The 19,653-nt window shown below is 52.6% G+C and overlaps 1 protein-coding gene across 1 annotated transcript in view; it reads right to left on the bottom strand.

Annotated features, from left to right (window-relative positions):
- The window catches only part of LOC117669832 (uncharacterized), an 82,089-nt gene that overhangs the window by 34,973 nt on the left and 27,463 nt on the right, over nt 1–19,653 (bottom strand). Inside the window, exons 20-29 of the mRNA XM_087871986.1 lie at nt 19,277–19,396; nt 19,074–19,153; nt 18,928–18,970; nt 18,213–18,322; nt 17,471–17,567; nt 16,923–16,995; nt 16,260–16,434; nt 15,580–15,785; nt 14,604–14,692; nt 13,750–13,830 (exon numbers count right to left, since the gene is read on the bottom strand). Coding sequence (XP_087728112.1) covers nt 13,750–13,830; nt 14,604–14,692; nt 15,580–15,785; nt 16,260–16,434; nt 16,923–16,995; nt 17,471–17,567; nt 18,213–18,322; nt 18,928–18,970; nt 19,074–19,153; nt 19,277–19,396 — 1,074 coding nt within the window. The remainder of the gene's footprint in view (nt 1–13,749; nt 13,831–14,603; nt 14,693–15,579; nt 15,786–16,259; nt 16,435–16,922; nt 16,996–17,470; nt 17,568–18,212; nt 18,323–18,927; nt 18,971–19,073; nt 19,154–19,276; nt 19,397–19,653) is intronic.

The following is a 19,653-nucleotide window of genomic DNA, read 5'->3' as shown; positions in this document are numbered from 1 at the left end:
AGTAAATTTCCCTCATCTGTGCACCTTCATTTGCACACTCCTGAGCAACCTCAATCAATCAATCACTCAATCAGAATAGAGCTGGAAGGGGCCCTGAAGCAGGGGTGAAATCCAGCAGGTTCTGACAGGTTCTGGAGAACCGGTAGCGGAAATTTTGAGCAGTTCGGAGAACCGGCAAATGCCACCTCTGGCTGGCCCCAGAGTGGGGAGGGAATGAGGATTTTGCAGTATGCTTCCCCTGCCACGCCCACCTAGCCACGCCCACAGAACCGGTAGTAAAAAAAATTGGATTTCACCAGTGCCCTGAAGGTCTTCTAGTCCAACCCCTTGCTCAAGCAGGAGACCCTACACCATTTCTGACCGATGTCAGTCCAGTCTCTCCTTGAAAGCCTCCAGTGGTGAAGCTCCCACAACTTCTGAAGGCAACTTCTGTTCCATGGGTTGAGTGTTCTCCCTCTCAGGAAACTTCTCCTTATTTCTAGGTTGAATCTCTCCTTGTTCAGTTTCCATCCATTGTTCCTTGTCTGGCCCTCGGGTGCCTTGAAAAACAGGTTGACCCCCTTCCTCCTCTCTGGGGCAGCCCCTCAAATATTGGAACTGTCACTGTGCCTGTCCTGCAGACCCAGGATGCACGGAGGGCCACAGGAAGCCAGCTTCTAAAGCCTGCGTTGACTGGGGAATTCTGGGAGTTGAAGTCTGCAGGTCTTTGTGGCCACAATTGGAGACCGCAGTTCTAAAGGAAGCCAAGATCAGGCTTGCCAAAGAAGGCAAGGAGAAGAAAGCCGGTGGACAGGTCTGACTTCTCCCACTTACATTTCTGGGGCTGCCTTGCTGCCTTCCCCATGGGGCAGCCCACATCCTCCTCTTCCAGCCATCTTGCTGCGTTCTGAGTGAGGCTTGAAGGAGTAAAACCAGCCAAGACCTCCAAGCTAGCAAAGCCCCCGGCCTGAACCCAAGTACAGGCACTCCTTAACGTGTTGCTTGCAACCTCAGTTGTAATGGAACACGAGCGAGAGGTTGACGACCTCTGAGGCTGTTGGGATAGACGTGACACAAGAGGTGGGCACAAACCCTCTCACTAAGGGGCTCCTGAGGAGTTCTGCTCCCATGGCCCAGGATCTGAGCCCTTGCCTGAGCCTGGCAGCCGCTGCCAACTTGCCTAAAACCTGGGAGGGAAACGGAGGCCTCTGGGCTGCCATCCAGGCATGGCATCTGGTGGGCAGCCCTTCTCAAAGCCTTTCAGCCTGGGACTGTTGGAAAGGGGCTTTTCCTAGACTACAGGCAATCCTTGACTTGTTACAACCATTCATTTTGTGACCATTTGAAGTTACTGCAGCACCGAAAATAGCAACTTATGACCGGTTTTCACACTTACGACCGTTGCAGCATCCCCATGATCATGTGATCAAAATTCAGACGCTCGGCAACTGGCTGATGTTTATGACAGTTGCCGTGTCCCGGGGTCACGAGATCCCCTTTTGTGACCTTCTGACAAGCAATGAGGAAGCAAGATTCACTTAACAACCATGGCAAGAAAGGTCGTAAAATGGGGCAAAGCTCACTTAACAGTTGTCTCGCTTAGCGAGGGAAATGTTGAGCTCAATTGTGGCCGTGTGTGGAGGACTTCCTGTACATCCTCTTTGCTGACTCCCCTTTTCTCTCCCTTCCCACCCAGCCCCACAGGGACCAGGCGGGGTTCAGCGCCTCCACTCAAGTAGGACAGCGGAGTCACTCCGTCCACGGAGGGCTTGCGATGGGCTTGCAGGCCAAGCACCCGGGGACACAGCCAGTAGCATTCCAGGGCAGGACCTCCCAACAAAGAGAATGAGCTAGTCTGTCATTAAGGGACAAGAAGCTAAGATGTAAAAGGGAGATTGCGGGAAAAACTCAAAGGCAAAAATAAATGGGTTGCACTGCAGAGTGGCAAAACTTTCCACTAGCATGTTAGCCTGGCGGTCTTTCTAGCCCCCCTCGCTACATCTCAAATGAAGAAGAGATTTCCCCTGTAGCCCTCTTGCTTGCTAAGTATTTGCTACTGCAGTTTGAACTCTCACTGTGCTCAAGGAGCTCTGTTCCAAGACATGTGATCATATTCAGACTTTCTTCCCTAGGAGAAACTGGAAACTGGAATTCTTCTGTAACCACAAGAGATGAGTTTTTGTGCAATCAAAATCCTCAGGGTGGTGACTCCAGGGGGGGAGAGTGGACGAGTAACCCTGACTGAAGGAGGGGAGCAAGAGATCCGCTGGACTGCAGAGACAGTCCTTCATGGAATGCATAGAATTGCAGGAACTGCCAAAGATTTACTCACTGAGTAAAGGTGGGGGGTAAATGCTGACAGACAAGCCGTCCTGATGCCAGATGGGCTTATTTATTTAAAGGAGATTTGATTCAACCCCAACCAACATTTTTAAATACAAAGCACAACAGAGAATCAACAACTTGATTCACACAACACGCTGGGCCCCAGGGCCAGGATAGCAGGACACAATTCCTGTAGTCACAGAGCCTGGAAGATCCAAACCACCCAGAGCAAACTCTATTCTAAGCTTAACAAGACGGCCTGAAAAGAAAAATAGAAAAATGTGGGATAGAAGACAGCATCACCACCAGGTGGATTTGTAACTGGCTGACCAACCGTACTCAGCGAGTAGTCCTTAACGGTACTATATCTACATGGAGGGAAGTAAGCAGTGAGGTACCACAAGGTTCCCTCTTAGGCCCAGGACTCTTCAATATCTCCATCAATGACTTAGAGGAGAGAATAGAAGGGGAACTCATCAAATTTGATGATGACACTAAACTGGCAGGAATAAATTGTTAGTTGATAGTTCCTTGATGAGACTGTTGCCACCAAGAAGCCTCCTACCAACCCTGACGGGGCAAATTACTGAAGGTATAGTTCATCCTCAACCTATGACGACAATTGGGATCAGAATTTCCATTGCTAAGCAAGGCAGTCATTAAGTGAGTCACACCTGATTTTGCAACCTTTTTTGCCATGCTTGTTAAGAAAAACCCTGCAGTTGTTAAGTGTACCACAAGGTCATTAAGTGAATCCAGCTTCCCCCCTTGACTTTGCTTGTCAGAGGCTGCCTGGGAAGGTTGCAAAAGGTAAGGGACGCAGAGACCCCTGGACGCTGCAGCCGTCGTAAAGACATACCGGTTGCCAAGCACCCACATTTTGATCACATGATCCCTGGGGATGCTGCAATGATCATATGGGCGAAAACTGGGCTGTAGGTCATTTTTTTCCCGTGTGTTTGTAACTTTGAAGGGTTACTAAGCAAAGGAGAAGCTACCTGTAAACCATTCTCCCTCATGATGTTCCCTACTTGGGTCATGAAAGATCTGCAAGAAAACCACCAAGCTCAGAGAGCCCCAAGGACCCCACAGTCCTTTTCCTCCAGCTATCCTCCTCCTCCTCTTCCTCTCTGCAAAGATCACTCGGTTCTCGCCTTGATAATGTTCCCTAGTTGGGTCAGAAAACATCTGCAAGAAAACAGCCCTGTTCAGGGAGCACTGAGGGGCCCCCAGTTCATCCCCGAGCTGCTGAGATTGCCTTCCACTGCTCCCACCTACCAGTCTGGGCAATAATCCCCTTCCAAATGATGCCCTCCCCGTCACTGACCTAGAAGAAAAGAGGCAGAACTCGTGCTGTGGAAACCCACAATGTCCAGCTGCAGAAAAGCCACCATCCCCCCCCCCCCCGGGCACAGGCATGGACCACCCCAAGGGCAGATTCTCTCCCCTCCCCCCTCCCCAGAAGTTGCTTCCAGCCGCTGCAATGGGGCAGGAAGGGGTTTTCAAGAACCAGAAAGAGCCTTGATGCAGCTGAAAGGCAGCAAATGGGGATTTGGGGGGGGCGGGGGAGCATGATTGAAGGATTTGCCCAACGCTGAGCAGCCTGAACCAGCCAAATAAAGCGAAGAGGCCTGGAATGGCAGGGGGTATTTACTTGGGAAGGAGACCAGACCTGGACAATGCCAACTTCTCCTGTCCCTCCCCATCGCCAGGGCCATGGCCATCCCCACCCAACCCTTGACAAAGAGACCTGCCAGCCTTCCTGCTATAACGTGGGGTGGGGGGAGATGGGGTACCCAAGCATCTCTAAACAGTGGCACCTGACCTTGAGCCGCTTTTCTCGAGGGGAGCTGGTGGGCTGTGGGGTGGGCAGCATCAGGCTAGCAGAAGCCAGGGGGCCGCTTTGGGGGTCAACTGTGGGGAGGGGCTCCCTCTGCCCTTACCATCTCATCATCCTCCCCTTCGTTGAGCAGGGCATGTTGGGAGTCCATTGGAAGCTTCCTCTCCATAGAAGCCGGCCTTCCTTCCTGCCTTGGGTGGAGGAAAGCCGATTGCCACTTCAGTTGCCAAAATTTGATCTCTGGACAGGATCACCTCCTCACGCATAATATTGCTCCCATGCACAGCTGAGAAAACCTGTTCTGATCGGCCGGCCTCCAGATGTTATGTAAGCTCTTAAGAGAGAGAGAGGGAGAGAGTTTGTGTGAGGGCGGGTGCAAACCTGAGTCACATGTGGAAACAGGACTCCCAAGTTTCAGTGAGTGGGTGCATTTGCCAATCCGCCACTCGGAGTTCTGCATGTCCTGCTCCACCTGTGCATGGACCGCCATACCCATAATCCCCGGGCATTTGTCTTTGGCTGGGCAGGAACGAGAGACCTCCAACAGCACCTCTGGAAGCTGCCGTCTGGGGTTGGGGCTGAGAGTCCCAGGCTTGATCCCTGGATGCAAAGGGAGTTTTCCCGCCCCCCGATTAAAAGGTTCCAGGAAAGATTTGGGGAGAATTACTTTGGAAAAAGAAGAGCAACTAAGATGATCAAAGGCCTGGAGACCTTCTAGAGAAAAGAGGAATTAGGGGTGACATGATAGCAGTGTTCCAGTACTTGAGGGGCTGCCCCAGTGGTGGGTTTCAAAAATTTTTATTACTGGTTCTGTGGGTGTGGCTTGGTGGGCGTGGCATGGCTTGGTGGGCGTGACTTGGTGGGCGTGGCAGGGGAAGGTTACTGCAAAATTTCCTCCCAATCAGCGGGGACTCGAGAGGCAGAGAATAGATGGGGGCGGGGCCAGTCAGAATTTTTACTACCGGTTCTCCAAACTATTCAAAATTTCTGCTACCGGTTCTCCAGAACTGCTCAGAACTTGCTGAAACCCACCTCCGGGCTGCCCCAAAGAAGAGGGGGATCCACCTATTCTCCAAAGCACCAAAGAAGGCAGGACAAGAAACAATGGAAGGAAACTAACCAAGGAGGGAAGCAACCTGGAATTGAAGAGAAACTTTCTGACAGTGAAGACAATTATCCAGTGCAACGGCTTGTCACCAGAAGTTGTGGGTGCTTCATCACTGCAGGTTTTTAAAAAGAGACTGGACAGTCACTTATCTGAAATAGTATAGGTCAGTGATGGCTAACCTTTTTGTCGTCGCGTGCCAAAAGCAGGGGGAGCACAGGGGTCGTGTGCATGCGTGCCTACACCCATAATTCAATGACCCCCCCGCGCATGTGCATACGACCCCGTGTTCCCCCTGCTTTTGGCACACGACGACAAAAGGTTACCGGTGGGCCCAGTACGCCCGTTTCTCACCCTCCCCAGGCTCCAGAGGCTTTCTAGGAGCCTGGGGAGGGCAAAAACAGCGTTCCCCCCCCGGAGGCCCTCTGGAGGCTGGCTTGTTTCCCAATGTCCGGTGGGCCCAGAAAGCCCGAAAATCAGCTGGCTGGTGAGTGCATGCACACTGGAGCTGAACTAGGGCAACGCTTGCGTGCCCACAGATATGGCTCCGTGTGCCACCTGTGGCACACGTGCCATAGGTTCGCCATCACGGGTTTAGGTTCTCCTGCTTGAGGGGATGGACTAGAAGACCTCCAAGGTCCCTTCCAGCTCTGTTCTGCTCTCTATTCTCTTTTCTATTCTATTCCATTTTCTAAGAAAGAGGGAGGGAGGGAGGGAGGATGGGAGGGAGAGGGATGTATATATACAGTGTGTGTGTGTATATCCACATAATACTTACAATACATTATCACACCAATAAAGGAGCAGTCCTGCCTTTTTCCCCCCTTCCACGTCATTATTATTGGATTGTGGTCTGCCCCTACATTTGTTTCAATATCAATCTCTTGTATTTTAGCTATGAATTCTGTTGATATCCACATCGTATCTATTCTTGACCACGACAAATGCCTATTTGAATAAAATGTATACTGCTTTTCTTTTCGGTGGCTTCGTCTCCAAACATCTTTTTTTTATATAAAGTTTTTATTTTTATTTTTCATAAATACATTTACATGTACAGTCATTCCCATCATTTTTCATTCATCTTTTCTTTTAACTTTCATTTTTCATTTTTACTTTTTCAGGGCTGCTCTTTTACCCTTTACCTTTACTCCAACCTTTCTTCTTCTCTCCCCTTCTCTTCTTGTTTCTCTTCCTACTTCCTTCGTTCTTCCACTTCTTCTCTTTCCTACTTCCCCTTCTCTTCCCCCACTCCTCTCTTCTTCCCCCCTTCTAACCTTCTCCTCTGCTCCTCTTTCCCCTCCCTTTTCTTCCTCTCCTTTTCCCTTTCTTCTTTCTCCTCTCCTCTCCTCTCCTCTCCTCTCTTCTCCCTTCCTCTCTCTCTACTCCTTCCCCTCTCTCCTGTTGTTTCCCTTTTCAGTTCAATCTAAAGTGGTATTCAAGCAGCTCCAATTTTCTAATTATCTTTATTCTCATTTCAATTTCTTATTCAATTATTATTTAATTTTATTACATCATTTGCATACATTTTTATAATATCTCACTTTTTTCCCTTCCCCCCCCCCTTTTCGCCTTTTACTTTTACTACAAGCATCTTGTAGGCTTAATTCATCTATCATTGTAAAAAAAGTTTTCGGCAATATTTTTCTTATCTTCTTATTAAGTTTTGTGGGTTTATAGTCCAACTCATTATCTATTATTGCATTAAAATCCCCTAATATACATATCTCTTCGTATTCATATTCTATTATTTTTTTATGTAATTTCACATAATATTCTTGATTATCATTTGGAGCATATATTGCCACTAACAATATTTTTTTTAATTCATATTAATTTCAACCATTAGTATCCTTCCTTCCTCATCTTCAAAAATTTGTTTGCATTGAATTGTTTTTTTAATGTATAATGCTACCCCTCTTTTACTTTGACTGGCAAGTGTTGTATATAATGTTCCCAGTTTCGTTTGCTCCAATAGATATTTATGCTGTTTCTTAATATGAACTTCTTGTAAACATATAATCTCTAACTTTAATTTTTCTAATTTATTAAATATTCTTCTTCTTTTTATTACTGAATTTAGTCCATTTATATTCACTGATATTACTTTTACTTCTTCTTCCATTTTTACTTGTTTATTTGTTTAGTAGATCTAGTCACTCTTGTTTCTCTTTGTTCTTTTATCTCCTTTGCTCTTGCCCCCTCTCTCAATGCTCTTTCCTCTTGTTCCTTGGTTGTCTCCATTAATTGTTCTTTTAGATAGAGATAAATAGAAAATTGGGGCTGCTCAAATACCATTCTAGAGTGAACTGAAAAGGGAAGCAACAAGAGAGAGGAGAAGGAGTAGAGAGAGAGGAAGGGAGAGGAGAGGAGAGGAGAAGGAGAGAAAGAAGAAAGGGAAAGGAGAGGAAGAAAAGGGAGGGGAAAGAGAAGTAGGAGAGAAGGTTAGAAGGAGGGAAGAAGAGAGGAGTGGGGGAAGGGAAGGGGAAGTAGGAAAGAGAAGGAGAGGAAGAACAAAGGAAGTAGGAGGAGATAGAGGAAGGAAGAGAAGGGGAGGAGAAGAAGAAAGATTGTGGCAAAACAAAGAAGGGTAAATGGTAAAAGAGCAGCCCCGAACAAGTAAAAATTAAAAATGAAAGTTAAAAGATAAGATGAATGAAAAATGGTGAATAAATGACTGTACATGTAAATATGTTTATGAGAAATAAAAATAAACACTTTTTTTGAGGGGGAAAAAAAAAAAGGAGCAGTCCTGCCTTACTCAACTCAGAACCAGGGCCCAACCCTGGCCTTGTTTCTCCCCTAATGCTGGGCAAGGATCAATTCCTGGTAGTCAACCCTGAGTCACCCAGGCTGGCATCTATGTGGGCAGAGCCATCACCACCCTTCACACCCAGCACTTCCTCCTATGATGGGAAGACTCTCCCTGCAGGTGCTGGGCACAGAGGGGCCTTCATCCCATCAAGCCCTCCACCCCTTCGCCAAGGTCTTCCCGCCTCGGCCAGGGCCACTCCCTTTGGAAAATGGCCACCGGGGTGCAATCCACCTCCAGAAGTATACAATTACTGGAGGGCAGAGTTGGGAGGGACCTTTGAGGTCTTATAGTCTAACCCTGTTGAAAAAGGGTATGAATATCAAGATTTATGATTGGAATATTGATAGTTAGGGGAAATATGTGAATATATATATGGAATGGAAAATTGGGTTTATATACTTAAGTAAATTGTAATATTGTATTATTTGGTTAATCTGATAAAAAAATGGAGAAGAGGGAAGGAAATGGGTTATATATATAAGTGTATGAAAATTAAGATTTATAATTGGAATAATGCAATCTAGGGAAAATATGTGGAAACTGATAATAAAAAGAAATGGAAAAGAGGGATAATTGTAAAACTGCTGAATACTAAATATCTATGATTGGAATGATGGAATATAGGGAAAATATTTGAAATTATATTGTATTGTGAAAAGGGAGTAATGGGAGAATATTTGAATAAGATAATTTAGAGTTAGGTTTAGATTTTAGAAAAATGATTGATTTCAATTTAAAGGGTTTCAATTTGAAAAAAGTAAAGAGAGGAGTGGAAAAAGAAAAATTAAGATTAGAGATTAGGGCGAATGGTAATATTGTTTACATATTAGAAGAAATGGAAGGAAAATAAAATAAAAAATTAGAGAGAAAGAATTTTATGGCGAAAAGTGAAATATATAAAATAGTGTTTAAGAAACGAAAAGCGGTACAAATTGTGACTCGGCCAATTCTCTGTTCAGAAAAAATGCATTGTTTGTTTGTTTATGTGTGTTTGGAAAAAAAAACCTTTTATTTTAAAAAAAAGGTTGGCGCTGGGGACTTGCCACCTTCAGCCTCCAGCTAACGTGGCACAACGTGGCCTCAGCAGGTTCTTCTCCCAGTGCAGCCCGGAGAGGTTTCCCAGCGGGCGTGAGTCAGAGGATGGAGCACTTCCCACTTTGAGAGGGCAGGGCGATGCCTGCGGGTGATGAAGCCTCCCTCTTCGGAGTTGCAGAGCTGAAGAGCAGCCCTGGCCTGGAACTTCCCCTCTTTCCTTGTCTCTGGCTGCCTCTGCCAGAAATTGTCCAGCAGGTTGCAAAAGTCGCGCTTTGTTAGGTGGGTGTGGAGGAAACTGCCCCCCTCCCAGAAAGCTGTTGCTGTTGAGCAACCAGGGAGCCAGCTTCCTGCCAGGATGGGCTTCTCAAAAGGCTTCGTCAGAACGGAAGAAGCTTCTTGGATGAGAAGCAAAATGTTTTCAAGGAAAAAACAAAGATAATCTAGTTATCTTTTGGAAAGAGGAACTTTGGGCCAACCGTAACCTGGATGATGGAGAACCTCCAGCAGAAGCCTCCACAGATCTGGGGCTGTGTGGCCCCCATGGGGGAAGAAAGGGGGCCTCGGACAATGTCTTCCCCTCTTCGTCATCAGGATTGGGACGTCAGAGACGTCACCTGGCCTGAAACACCCGAGGTCCTTTTTCTACAAACAGCTTAATAAACAGCTCAGAGATCCAAGTGGGGCTTCTGAAGGGGAGACTGCCATATTATGGTAAGGGGTCTCCGCTGGCTGCTTCATGCCTAGGTCCCTGCCACCCTCTCTCAGACCCCCTCCATCCTCTGATCTGAACCCTAAGCCTAACCCTGGCAGAAGTTTTGAAAGCTTTTCTTCCAGAGAGCCTCCTTTTGTGCGATTTCTTTAGCTTTTATTCTCCGTTGATTGTTCGTTTCTTAGTGGGGTTTTATTGTTATTGGTGACCTGTGGGGGTATTTTTAAAAGCTACCAAGGATGGTTTAATTGTCATTTTGAATTCTCTGTAAGCTGCCCAATTGTGGCATACAAGAGATGAGTTTGATAAATGAATGAATAAATAACCCAACCACTTTTATTTCTCTGCCCCGCTTTTTAAAAATCTGGTTAGTGCGGTTGCGTAGGGTCTGGTTGTTCTATCCTGCCCTTGGTGGCCCTTTCAGGTTAACTCCTCTCTCGCTAACTGTGACAAGTATGTACATAGAGAGAGGGGGTGTGGGTCACATTATTCTCCAAAGCAACAAAGAAGGCAGGGCAAGAAGCAACGGAGGGAAACTAATCAAGGAGGGAAGCAACCTGGAATTCAGGAGAAACTTCCTAACTGTGAGGGCAATTAACCGGTGGAACTGCTTGCCCCATGAAGTTGTGGCCGCTCCATCACTGGTGGTTTTCAAGAAGAGACTGGACAGTCACTTGTCTAAATGATATAGGACAGTGTTGGCGAACCTTTTCGTGCTGAAATGGGAGCGTGCACATGCGCACGGAGGAGCACTGGAATCCAGAAGAGCAGTTCCCTGGCATGGACACACATGCTGAGAAACTGAGCTTCTGGTTTCAGCGTTCGCATGCATGCCAGTCACCTGGTCTTCTGGTTCCTGGTGCACATGCACACGCAAAGACCAACTGGCCAGCACACTTGTGCACGCTGGAACCAGGAAGAGCAACAGATGACGGCTGGCGTGCTTGGAGAGATGGCTCTGCGTGCCACTTCCAGCACGTGTGCCACAGGTTTGCCATCACAGGTATAGGATCTCCTGCTTGACCAGGGGGCAGGACTAGGAGACCTCCAAGGTCAAATCCTAATCCTAATCCTATTCTATTCTATATTCCAATATTTATTCTATTCTATTCATTTTCTAAATTCCATTCCATTCCATTCTATTCTATTCATTTTCCCCGGATGACGTATGAAATGTTGTGCTGGTTGCTGGTTGCTAAGACTTGCCCACCGGTTTCTTTGCAGACTTTAGTAGCTTGGTTTATTATTGTGGGGTTTTGTGTTTTGTTTCATAGTACAGGCAGTCCTCGACTTATAACAGTTCATTTAGTGACCATTCAAAGTTACAACCGCACTGAAAAAAGTGACTTATGACCGTTTTTCACACTTACAACCATTGCAGCCTCCCCAATGGTCACATGTTCAGAATTCAATGCTTGGCAACTGATTCGTGGATCCCCTTTTGCGACCGTCTGATAAGCCAAGTCAATGGGGAAATCAGATTCACTTAAGGACCGTGTTACTAAGTTACCAACTACAATGATTCACTTAGCAACTGTGGCAAGAAAGGTCACAAAATGGGGCAAAACTCACTTAAATGTTTCACTTAGCAACAGAAATTTTGGAGCCAATTGTGGCCGTAAGTTGAGTACTACCTGTATCTGCAAAAGCCTGTGATAAATACATACATCAATCATTCCAAAGTCTGTGAACTTTCGGGGGACTGGCCTTTTCAAAGGCGCCCAGGGACACGGGCTGAGGGCCACAATGTCCAGCCCTGGCTGAGCCATTCGTCTGCCAATATTGCAGGCGGGCATCCAGCAAAGACCAGGCTGTGCAACATGGAACGTGGCTTTTTAACTCAGCCACAATTTACAGGGAGGCTTCAATGGAGTTGCTACCCCAAAAAGCTCCCCCTTCAAGTCACAGGATTTGGGGTGGGGTGGGGAGGGAAGGCTCAGGCCTTTGCCAGCTGCTCAGCTCAGGGTTGGGACACACACACACACACACACACACACACACACACACAGAGTTGCCAGTTGGTGCAGCCGAGATGCTCCTGGAGGAAAGAGCCCCAAGCCCCCACCCAGGGCTGGCTTCCCCCCAACCTTCCCCCAGGGCCCCAAAGAGGCTGCAACTTTCCATAGGATCACGGGGAAAATATGCACGGACTGCAAGGGTGTCAGCTGCATTTAATTAAAGCCGGGCCTTTTCCTCTGATGTTCTCGGAACAGAAAATGTTAACGGAAGATGAATTTCTGCCAAAAGGCCAGGATGGCAGCCCCTGAACTGCTCCTTTAAGCAGAACACTATGTCGTCGTCATAATCATCATCATCATCATCAATGCAGGCCCCCACTTGACCCCAATGTTTAACAAAAATCAGTTTCAATAAAATAGTAGCAGCAATCTCCAGATTTCAGCCCCTGCCCCTGCAATGCCCAAGGGAACCACCAGAGGTCCCCAGGGCACAGGTAAAGACTGACCCCTGCTGGGCACAGAAGCGGCCATCCCTAACTGCAGCCTGAGAACTGGGGGTCCCAGAGAGACCGCTGGAGGTTCCTGAGACACCCCAACAGGGGGAAGGGGGCCCTTCCTGGCAGGAGAGACCCTTGCTGGTGAACGATGAGAAGGAGGCAAAGGCTTAGGATCCTGGATGGGGGAGGAAGTAGGAAGGTGGGAGTAGATCCAAGGAGGGAGGGGCTGATGGAGGAGCTGCGTTCACACCTGACCCTTTGGCAGCCTCAGGCACCCGGAGGGCAGCAGGGCCTGGGTGGGACCTGGAGCATCTGTGACCCCTTCTAGCACCGTGGAGAAACCGAGCTCCTTTGGCCCAGGGCTGCCCAGCGGAAGCTCCTGGAGCAAGCCCACCCCCGTTCAGGAGGTGGGGCATCCTTGCGCCTTAACAGGGAAGGCCCCTAGGGGACCCTCCCTACATCTCATCTCCTGTCCTTTGGCACCATCCCTCCGACAGGGCAGGTGGACTCACTGCCCCCCAAGCTCTCCCACTGGGGCTTCCTTCCACCCTCCTGCCTCCCCACTGCTGACCCTCATAGTAGGCATCTCCCAGCTGCCCTCCAAGAGCCACAGGGCAGGTGCGAAAGGGCCACTTAAGGTTGGGCCCTGAGGCCGGCCCCTCCGTGCCACCAGCAGAGACCCGGCCTCAGCAATGTTGGAAGGACTGCTCGTGGCTGACGAAGGCCGGGTTGGTGTAGGCGGGGCCCGGCCCTTCGAGTGGGACGGCCGTGGATCCTGAGAAGTCGGTCCTGTTGCTGGGGGGCCACGCCGGGTCCCGCTGGAGGGCGCGCTGGAGCTGCTTGTAGCGGCTGCTGGACTGGTACCCCACGGCCCTCTTCAGCCACTGCCAGAGCGCCCTGTTCTCTATCAGCCATTCCTGCGGGGGGAGGGGGGAGGAAGAGAGGGGGCAGAGCAGGAGTCAGAGGGCCACAGCAGAGGACAAAGCCTCCCCAGCCCTCCCGAGGGGCAGCCCTGGAGACAGTGCAGGATGCCAGAAGCCAAGGCTGCCCCTGATGGGTTGCCAGGCCTGTGGAACGGGGTGGCTGGGGGCACCTCAGGAGAGGAACTGCAGGACGGTTAGTCCTCCACTTATGAGCCCAACGTCTCCACTGATAAGCAAAGCAGTTGTTAACTGAGACACGCCCCATTTTACAACCTTTCTTGCCACGGTTGTTAAATGAATCTGGCTTCCCCATTGATTTTGCTTGTCAGAAGTTCACAAAAAGGGGATCACGTGACTCTGCAACCGTCATAAGTCCATGCCAGTTGCCAAGCCCCCGAACCTGGATCATGGGACCCCGGGGAGGCCGCACTGGCCGAAGTCTGTCCTCAGTCCCTGTTTTCAGGGCCATTGTGACTCTGAATGGGAACCAAATGAATGGTTGCCAGTCATCCTGAGAGGGGGCAGTTTTCGGCCGGGGGGGGGCAGGGCAGGACCCCACTCACCTCCACAGCAAGGGAGGCGATGAAGGCGACCAGCAGCAGCCCAAGGAGCCAGACCCTCCAGAGGGTGGGGGTGCACACCAGCTGTGGGTGGGAGAGATGGCAGTGGGTCGGGGGGGTCCTGCATCTTGCTCCCCACCACCCCACCCCCCACCCCTCAGGCCTGGCTAAAGACGCTCTGCCTCCCCTGGGAAGCGGCTGACCGGGGCTCCGCTCACTCCCTCCACCCCTGCAATGGGGCAGCCCAGCCTTCTTGGGGTCCGTCTCTCCCAACCTGAAGCCCCCCCCGCCCCCCTCCCCAATAGGCTGGACTAACCCCCATCATGCACTGCCAGCAGAGCCTTGGATCCAGGAGTGCAAGCCTGCTTCAGATGCCCAGGGGTGTCTGTGGGTGGGATTTGCACTCGCTTGGCCACAGGTCAAATTCCTGGTCCTTGGAGTGTAAACATGGACAGACCCAACACAGGAGGGCAAGCTTGGCTGCAGGCCAGGGGCCAAGCCTGGGAGACAACAGACAACAGGCACACACACACACACACACACATACACTTTTTTCCATTGCTGATGAAAGCTGAGCTACCGAACTGCCTGCCTGCTGCTCTGAGCCTCCACATCAACTCTGCAGCTCCGTCTGGAGGGAGCACCGGAGGATTACACACACACACCTCGGCACCCCTTCCAGGCCATGGGCTGAACCTTCTGCCTTGCGCTGGAGCCCAACGGAGGTTCTGCCCTGAGGTTCAGCGGAAGGCCGGCCCCACCTCGGCCAGGCTGAGAAGTGGGTCTCTGGGATGGGGGCCTTCCAGACCCCTGTGGCCAGGCCTCCCCCCCACTCCCCACCCGTCAGCCCTGCTTACATCCATCTGGGCGTAGAGTCCGTCTATGTTGGCAAAGAGGAAGAAGAGGCAGGTGGCCAGCTGCACCATCAGGACAGCAACGAAGATGTCTGGAGGGGCAAAAGAGTCATGGGGGGGGGAGAGAGGCAGGCCAGGAAGAGGCTAAAGGAGGGGCCAAGTGCCAGCAGGAGAAGGGCAAAGAGACGGAACCCGTAAGCTCCCAGCCCCCCCCCCCCGCCCCCACCTGCCCTCCGAGAGCCCCTCGGGCCTTCCCTCCCTCCGTCACAGACAGTGAAGGATGCCCTTGTGGGAGCTAGCCCAAGGACCCGTGATGTGGATATGGGGTGTGTGAGTGTGTGTGCAGATGGGAGAGGGTCCAAGAGGCTCAGGGGAGCTCATTTCTCCCCCCCCCCTCCAGAGAGAGCCAAGCGCAACCTCTCTCAAAGGCCCCCTGCTGCCTTTGGGACCTTGGATTTGGGGTGTGAGTGTGTGACTCTGGGCTTGTCATGCAGAAGGAGCTCCCTTCCACCAGCTGAGCTGCCCCGGGCCACAACTGGGCTTTCCTGGTTTTTTTCTTTGAAGAACTGAAGATCTGAAGAAGCTTCTTAGATGAGGAAGTCCAGTTGCCTTTTGGAAAAGCACCTTTGGGACTCTCTACCCAGACTTCTCTTGGGGGATTTCTGGCATGGAGGCTCCAGGCAGGGAGGGGCCTTGTGGCCTGAAGGAAACCCCCGGCCTCCTCGGCCTCTGGCTGTTGACCCTAACCCTCTGGAGAGCACATCTCAGGAACCCAAGACTCAGCAGCTCCAAATCCCTTCAGGCCAAAATCAACGTACAGCCCAGCCCAAAGGTGGCCCTCGGGGTCACCTCGTGCCTTCCCTTCCTCGGGAGCTGCAGATGGGCAACCAAAGCCCAGCTAATGCCCAGTGGGGACTTGTGGTCACTCAGCCCCCAGGGAGACCCCCCCTCCCTCTGGGCCCCTGCTTGGCCCTCTTACAGTTTTTGTAGAGGGGCTCCCGGAAGGGCCTCCCCTTGGAGAAGACCAGGGCCACCGTCAGGCAGTAGAGGGTGCAGAGGAGCCACACGCTGGTGTTCTCGTAGCTCTGGAAGCCGTCCCTGGACAGGGGAGCTCGGGGGCCGTGGCCGTGGCTGTGGCCGTGGCTGTGGCCGTGGCCGGGAGTGACGTTCTCGGGGGAGCAGGCCCTGGAAGGAAACGGGGGAGGGGAGACCTCAAGTGTTTATTGGGTGTTTATTTATTACGTTTATATTAGAAGGTAGAATCCTAGGGCTGGGAGGGACCTCAGAGGCCTTCTAGTCCAATCCTCTGCTCAAGGCAGGAGACATCACATCATCCTAGTCCAATCTATTAACAAAAGCCCACCCCTGCACGGTCTCTCCGTATTCTTAGTGTTTCACCTTTGTCCTTAACTTTAATGCTGCCACATTTATGCTTTTATGCCTTGAAAAGCTGCCCAGAGTCTCAGAGAGTGAGACGGGGATGGGGGTGGGGAATATAAATTGAAATAAATTTGAAGCACGGGATTCCCTGTGCTTCCAAAGGGGCAGCCATCTTAGCCAATGCAGCCAGGTCTGCGCCCCAGCTCTCCTGGGCTCCCCTCGCTCTCTGGGGGGGAGGAGGGGGTCTCCACGCTGTGGGACTGGGGGGGGGCTGCCTACCTGTGGATGTCACTGGGGGAGTACCAGAGCTGCTGCTGCACCAGAAGGAAGCCGCACAGCTGCACCGCCAGGCTGAAGAGCAGGTTCAGCACCACGGAGAGCAGCAGCGGGGGGGCGATCAGCTGCGTGGGGGGCCGATAGGGCGCCAGGCCGGGGTGGGGCCCGTTCAGGCTCACTGCAAGAGAGGGCACCGGGGGTGGGTCTCCCTGGGCCAGAGCAGCTCCAGGGAGGCCAAGCCCAACCCAGGGCTTTGGGAAGGCAGTTGGCACGGCAGGTGTGGAGACGGAGCCTGAAGCAACCCTGGCATTTTATGCCTGCCAGTTCCCTCTTGGCAGGGAGGCCGGCATTTCTCCTAGGAGGTGAAGGGTGCCAGCTTTCCTCTTGGCACACGAGCACTCTGGCGGTCGGGAGGGAGCAGGGCTGCAGGGTCTGCCCCTGAATGAGGCTCCCCCATCCTGAACCGAGCCAACTGTGCCCAGTAAGGGTGGGGCCTCTCTTGAGCCGTTCGTCCGTTTCGTTTGCTTGGCAGACCGGAGGTGGCCGTCCATGCAGAACCAGCCCTTCCGGCCATCCCCCGATCAGTAAAAGGGGGGGCTCCTTCCTTGGTCTCCCTGGAAGGCCCCTTTCCAGCCTCTCCTCCTGGGGTTCTTGGGGGCAGCTTACTTGTCATCCCAATGACGGTGGTGATGGCCAGATCTTGGAAGAGGAACTGGTAATTCCCAAAGGAGTTGAGTTGCTAGAAGCGAGAAGCACGATGGCAGGTCTTAGGCCTCTGGACGCCCAGAGGGGGGTCTCTCCTCCCCAGCCCCAGCCCTTCTAACTGGAGGAGAGGGAAAGGGGCGTGGGCTTCGGCTTCCCCACCCCTCCCAACAGGAGAACGCCAGCCAGCTCACTGCAGGAGCTACCTGGGTCAGGACCCTGAGGCTCTCCAGAGACCTTCCCTTGCTGAGACTGTTCTGAACTGCCAGCCCCTTAAGACCCCCTCCCCTCCCCCCATGGCTGTTGAGATGGAGGGCCCCCTCCCAGATGCAAAGAGAGAGGCCCGGACTGGTGGGCGCTGTTTGAAATGAAGGAGGAAGAGCCCTCTGACCCAGGTCTGGCCATTCTCCCAAGGCTGGCCCTTGGCCGGAAGAGCCCTGGTTCCTGGTGGGACCGACTCCTGCAGCGCCCCCTCCCCACTCTGGTCCCAGCAGAGAAAAAGGCCACCCTACCCAGTAGAGCAGGAGGACGCCAATGTAGCTGGCCAGGCTGAAGACGGCCATGTACTTGAACATGCAGAAGGAGGTGACCAGGGCGGCCCGGCCGTGCCTGCGGGGGAAACAGGAGGGTTAGAGAGGAACGGGGGGGGGGAGAGAGAGTCCTTCTGGGCATGCTCAAGAAACCAGGCTGGTGAGGGCAGATGGAGATGGGTGGAATTTCTGCAAGGAAAAGGAAGGTAGAAACAGGGAGCTTCGGGGAGGTTTTCCTGCTCCTCCAAAGACCACCAAGCCCAGCAGGGCCCGGGGAGGGTCTTGACTCCCCACTGGAAGAGCAAAGGTGGCCCTTCCTGCCACAGGCTTCTCCTCCTCTGGAGAGACCCTCTGCTCTGCTCTGCTCTGCTCAGGGCTGCTCTGGAGGCGCCTGGCTGGAGGCTCCTTTCCCACCTGCAGCAAGTAAAGCCTCCACTTTTGACTGCCCCCTGAGAGGAAGGCCAGCCTGCGTTGGATGAAGGGGACTCAGTCCTCCTCTGAATCAGGGAGGGGTGTTCCCAGGCAGCCCAGCTGCGCCCAAGGAGCCCCCTCCCAATAATGAGGGTTTGCCTCTTTGCAAAACCTGCCCCTCTCCATTTAGTGACCCCAAAGCCCCTCTCCTTGAGGCTTGGGGTGCAGCCGGTGTAACGGTGGGCACCACATGATGCAGACCCTCCACCCAGGGCCTCCCTTGGCATTCCCGCCCCATCTCTTCTCTGCCCACCTGATCAGCTCCGGCACACACTCTATGGTGGGCACCTTGGAGGTGAAGGGGGAAGCCACCGAGGCATCCTGCTCGGAGAGGGAGATCCCCGCGTGGGCTTCCTTCAGGGCCTGCAAGGGAAGAAGCCGGACTCAGAGCCAGGCCTGGTCATCTGCCCACCCGCCTGTGTGCCCTCCGCCGGGAGGATTCAAGAGGCGGTCCCTGGCCTGGTGCTGCTCAGGGACCCTCAGGTGAATTAACCAGAAAGGTCACTCCTGTGATCTATCAGGAAGTGGGGGAGGGGAGGGGAGGGGGGGGAAAGGGGGCACAGGGGAGGGGGTAACGGTGAGAGAGGGGAGATGGGGAATGGGAAGGGGGCACAGGGGCCCCCATTAAAGGAAAGCTGGCCTGGACTGGAGAGCTTTTCCAAAGAGGGGCAGAGGCACCGGGCTGGGTCAGCCAAGCCACTCGGCCAGATTCCCGAGAGAATTCAGCGCCAGCCTCACCCAGCAGCCTCTCCTGTGGCTGTGAAGAGGCCCAGCAGCACCTTCTAAGCAGCCCCTCAATGCCTGCTGAAGATGCCCAGCATCCTTGCCTTGGCCCCCATCCTGGGCATGGCAGGGAAGAGCCCGTCCCGTGGGCACAGTGATCCCCAAAGCATGCCTCTTTCACTGATTCTGCTCTGCCCCTGCCTGTTGGCCAGGGAGACTCCTGCCCCCCTGCCCAGAAGACTCACCCCACAGTCATTGGCCCCGTCTCCGCACATGCCCACATAATAGCTGGAAGAGAGAAGACAGAGCCCGGGCCCCTCCGTGAGTCCCGGGCAGCCCAGCCCAGCCCAGCCCGATTCCCTTGCAGGGGTCCCCAGGGCCCCTCACTCACTCAAGCTGCTGGAACTGTTGCACCAGGTGGGCCTTCTGAGCAGGAGACATCCTGGCGAAGACCGTCCCGTTCAGCAGCAGCTGCAGGAGAGAGCCGGGGCTTCACAGGGGGCATCAGACCCACAGGGGGGAGAAGGGAGCCCAGAGCAGGCTGGCTGGCCCAGCACCTTCCCCTCCGGGCTGGGCTGGGCTCTCTGCGCTCACCTGCGGAAGGAGGTGCCCAAAGTGCTGGCTGAAGACCTCGTAGGAGCCCCCGCTCAGGCAGAAGTGGAAGCCACGGTCCCAGGCGGGCGGAGGGTCTCCCCCCGGCTCCACAATGACCCCCTGCAAAGGAGAAAGGGGGGCAGTGTGGGGGAAATGGAACTGTTCCGTAAACAAATGCGGCCTTGCAGCTCCCAGTGGGGCCCATGAAAGGTTTTGTCCTTGCAAGCCCTGAATCTCAGCTGTAGTCCTTTGTTTTCTGGAGAAGGGCGGGAAGATTTTACTGATGAGCGTGTATCCACCCATCATTTCCCCTCCTTTCTGAAATGTGTAAATCTGAGGGCATCTCTTTGTGTGTGTGTGGGGGGGGGGTGTCTCCC

The sequence above is a fragment of the Pantherophis guttatus genome, chromosome 6, assembly GCF_059756535.1.
Source record: "Pantherophis guttatus breed Tessera chromosome 6, ASM5975653v1, whole genome shotgun sequence".
Taxonomy (NCBI): Eukaryota; Metazoa; Chordata; class Lepidosauria; order Squamata; family Colubridae; genus Pantherophis; species Pantherophis guttatus.
This window is presented reverse-complemented; position numbering and strand designations above follow the sequence as displayed.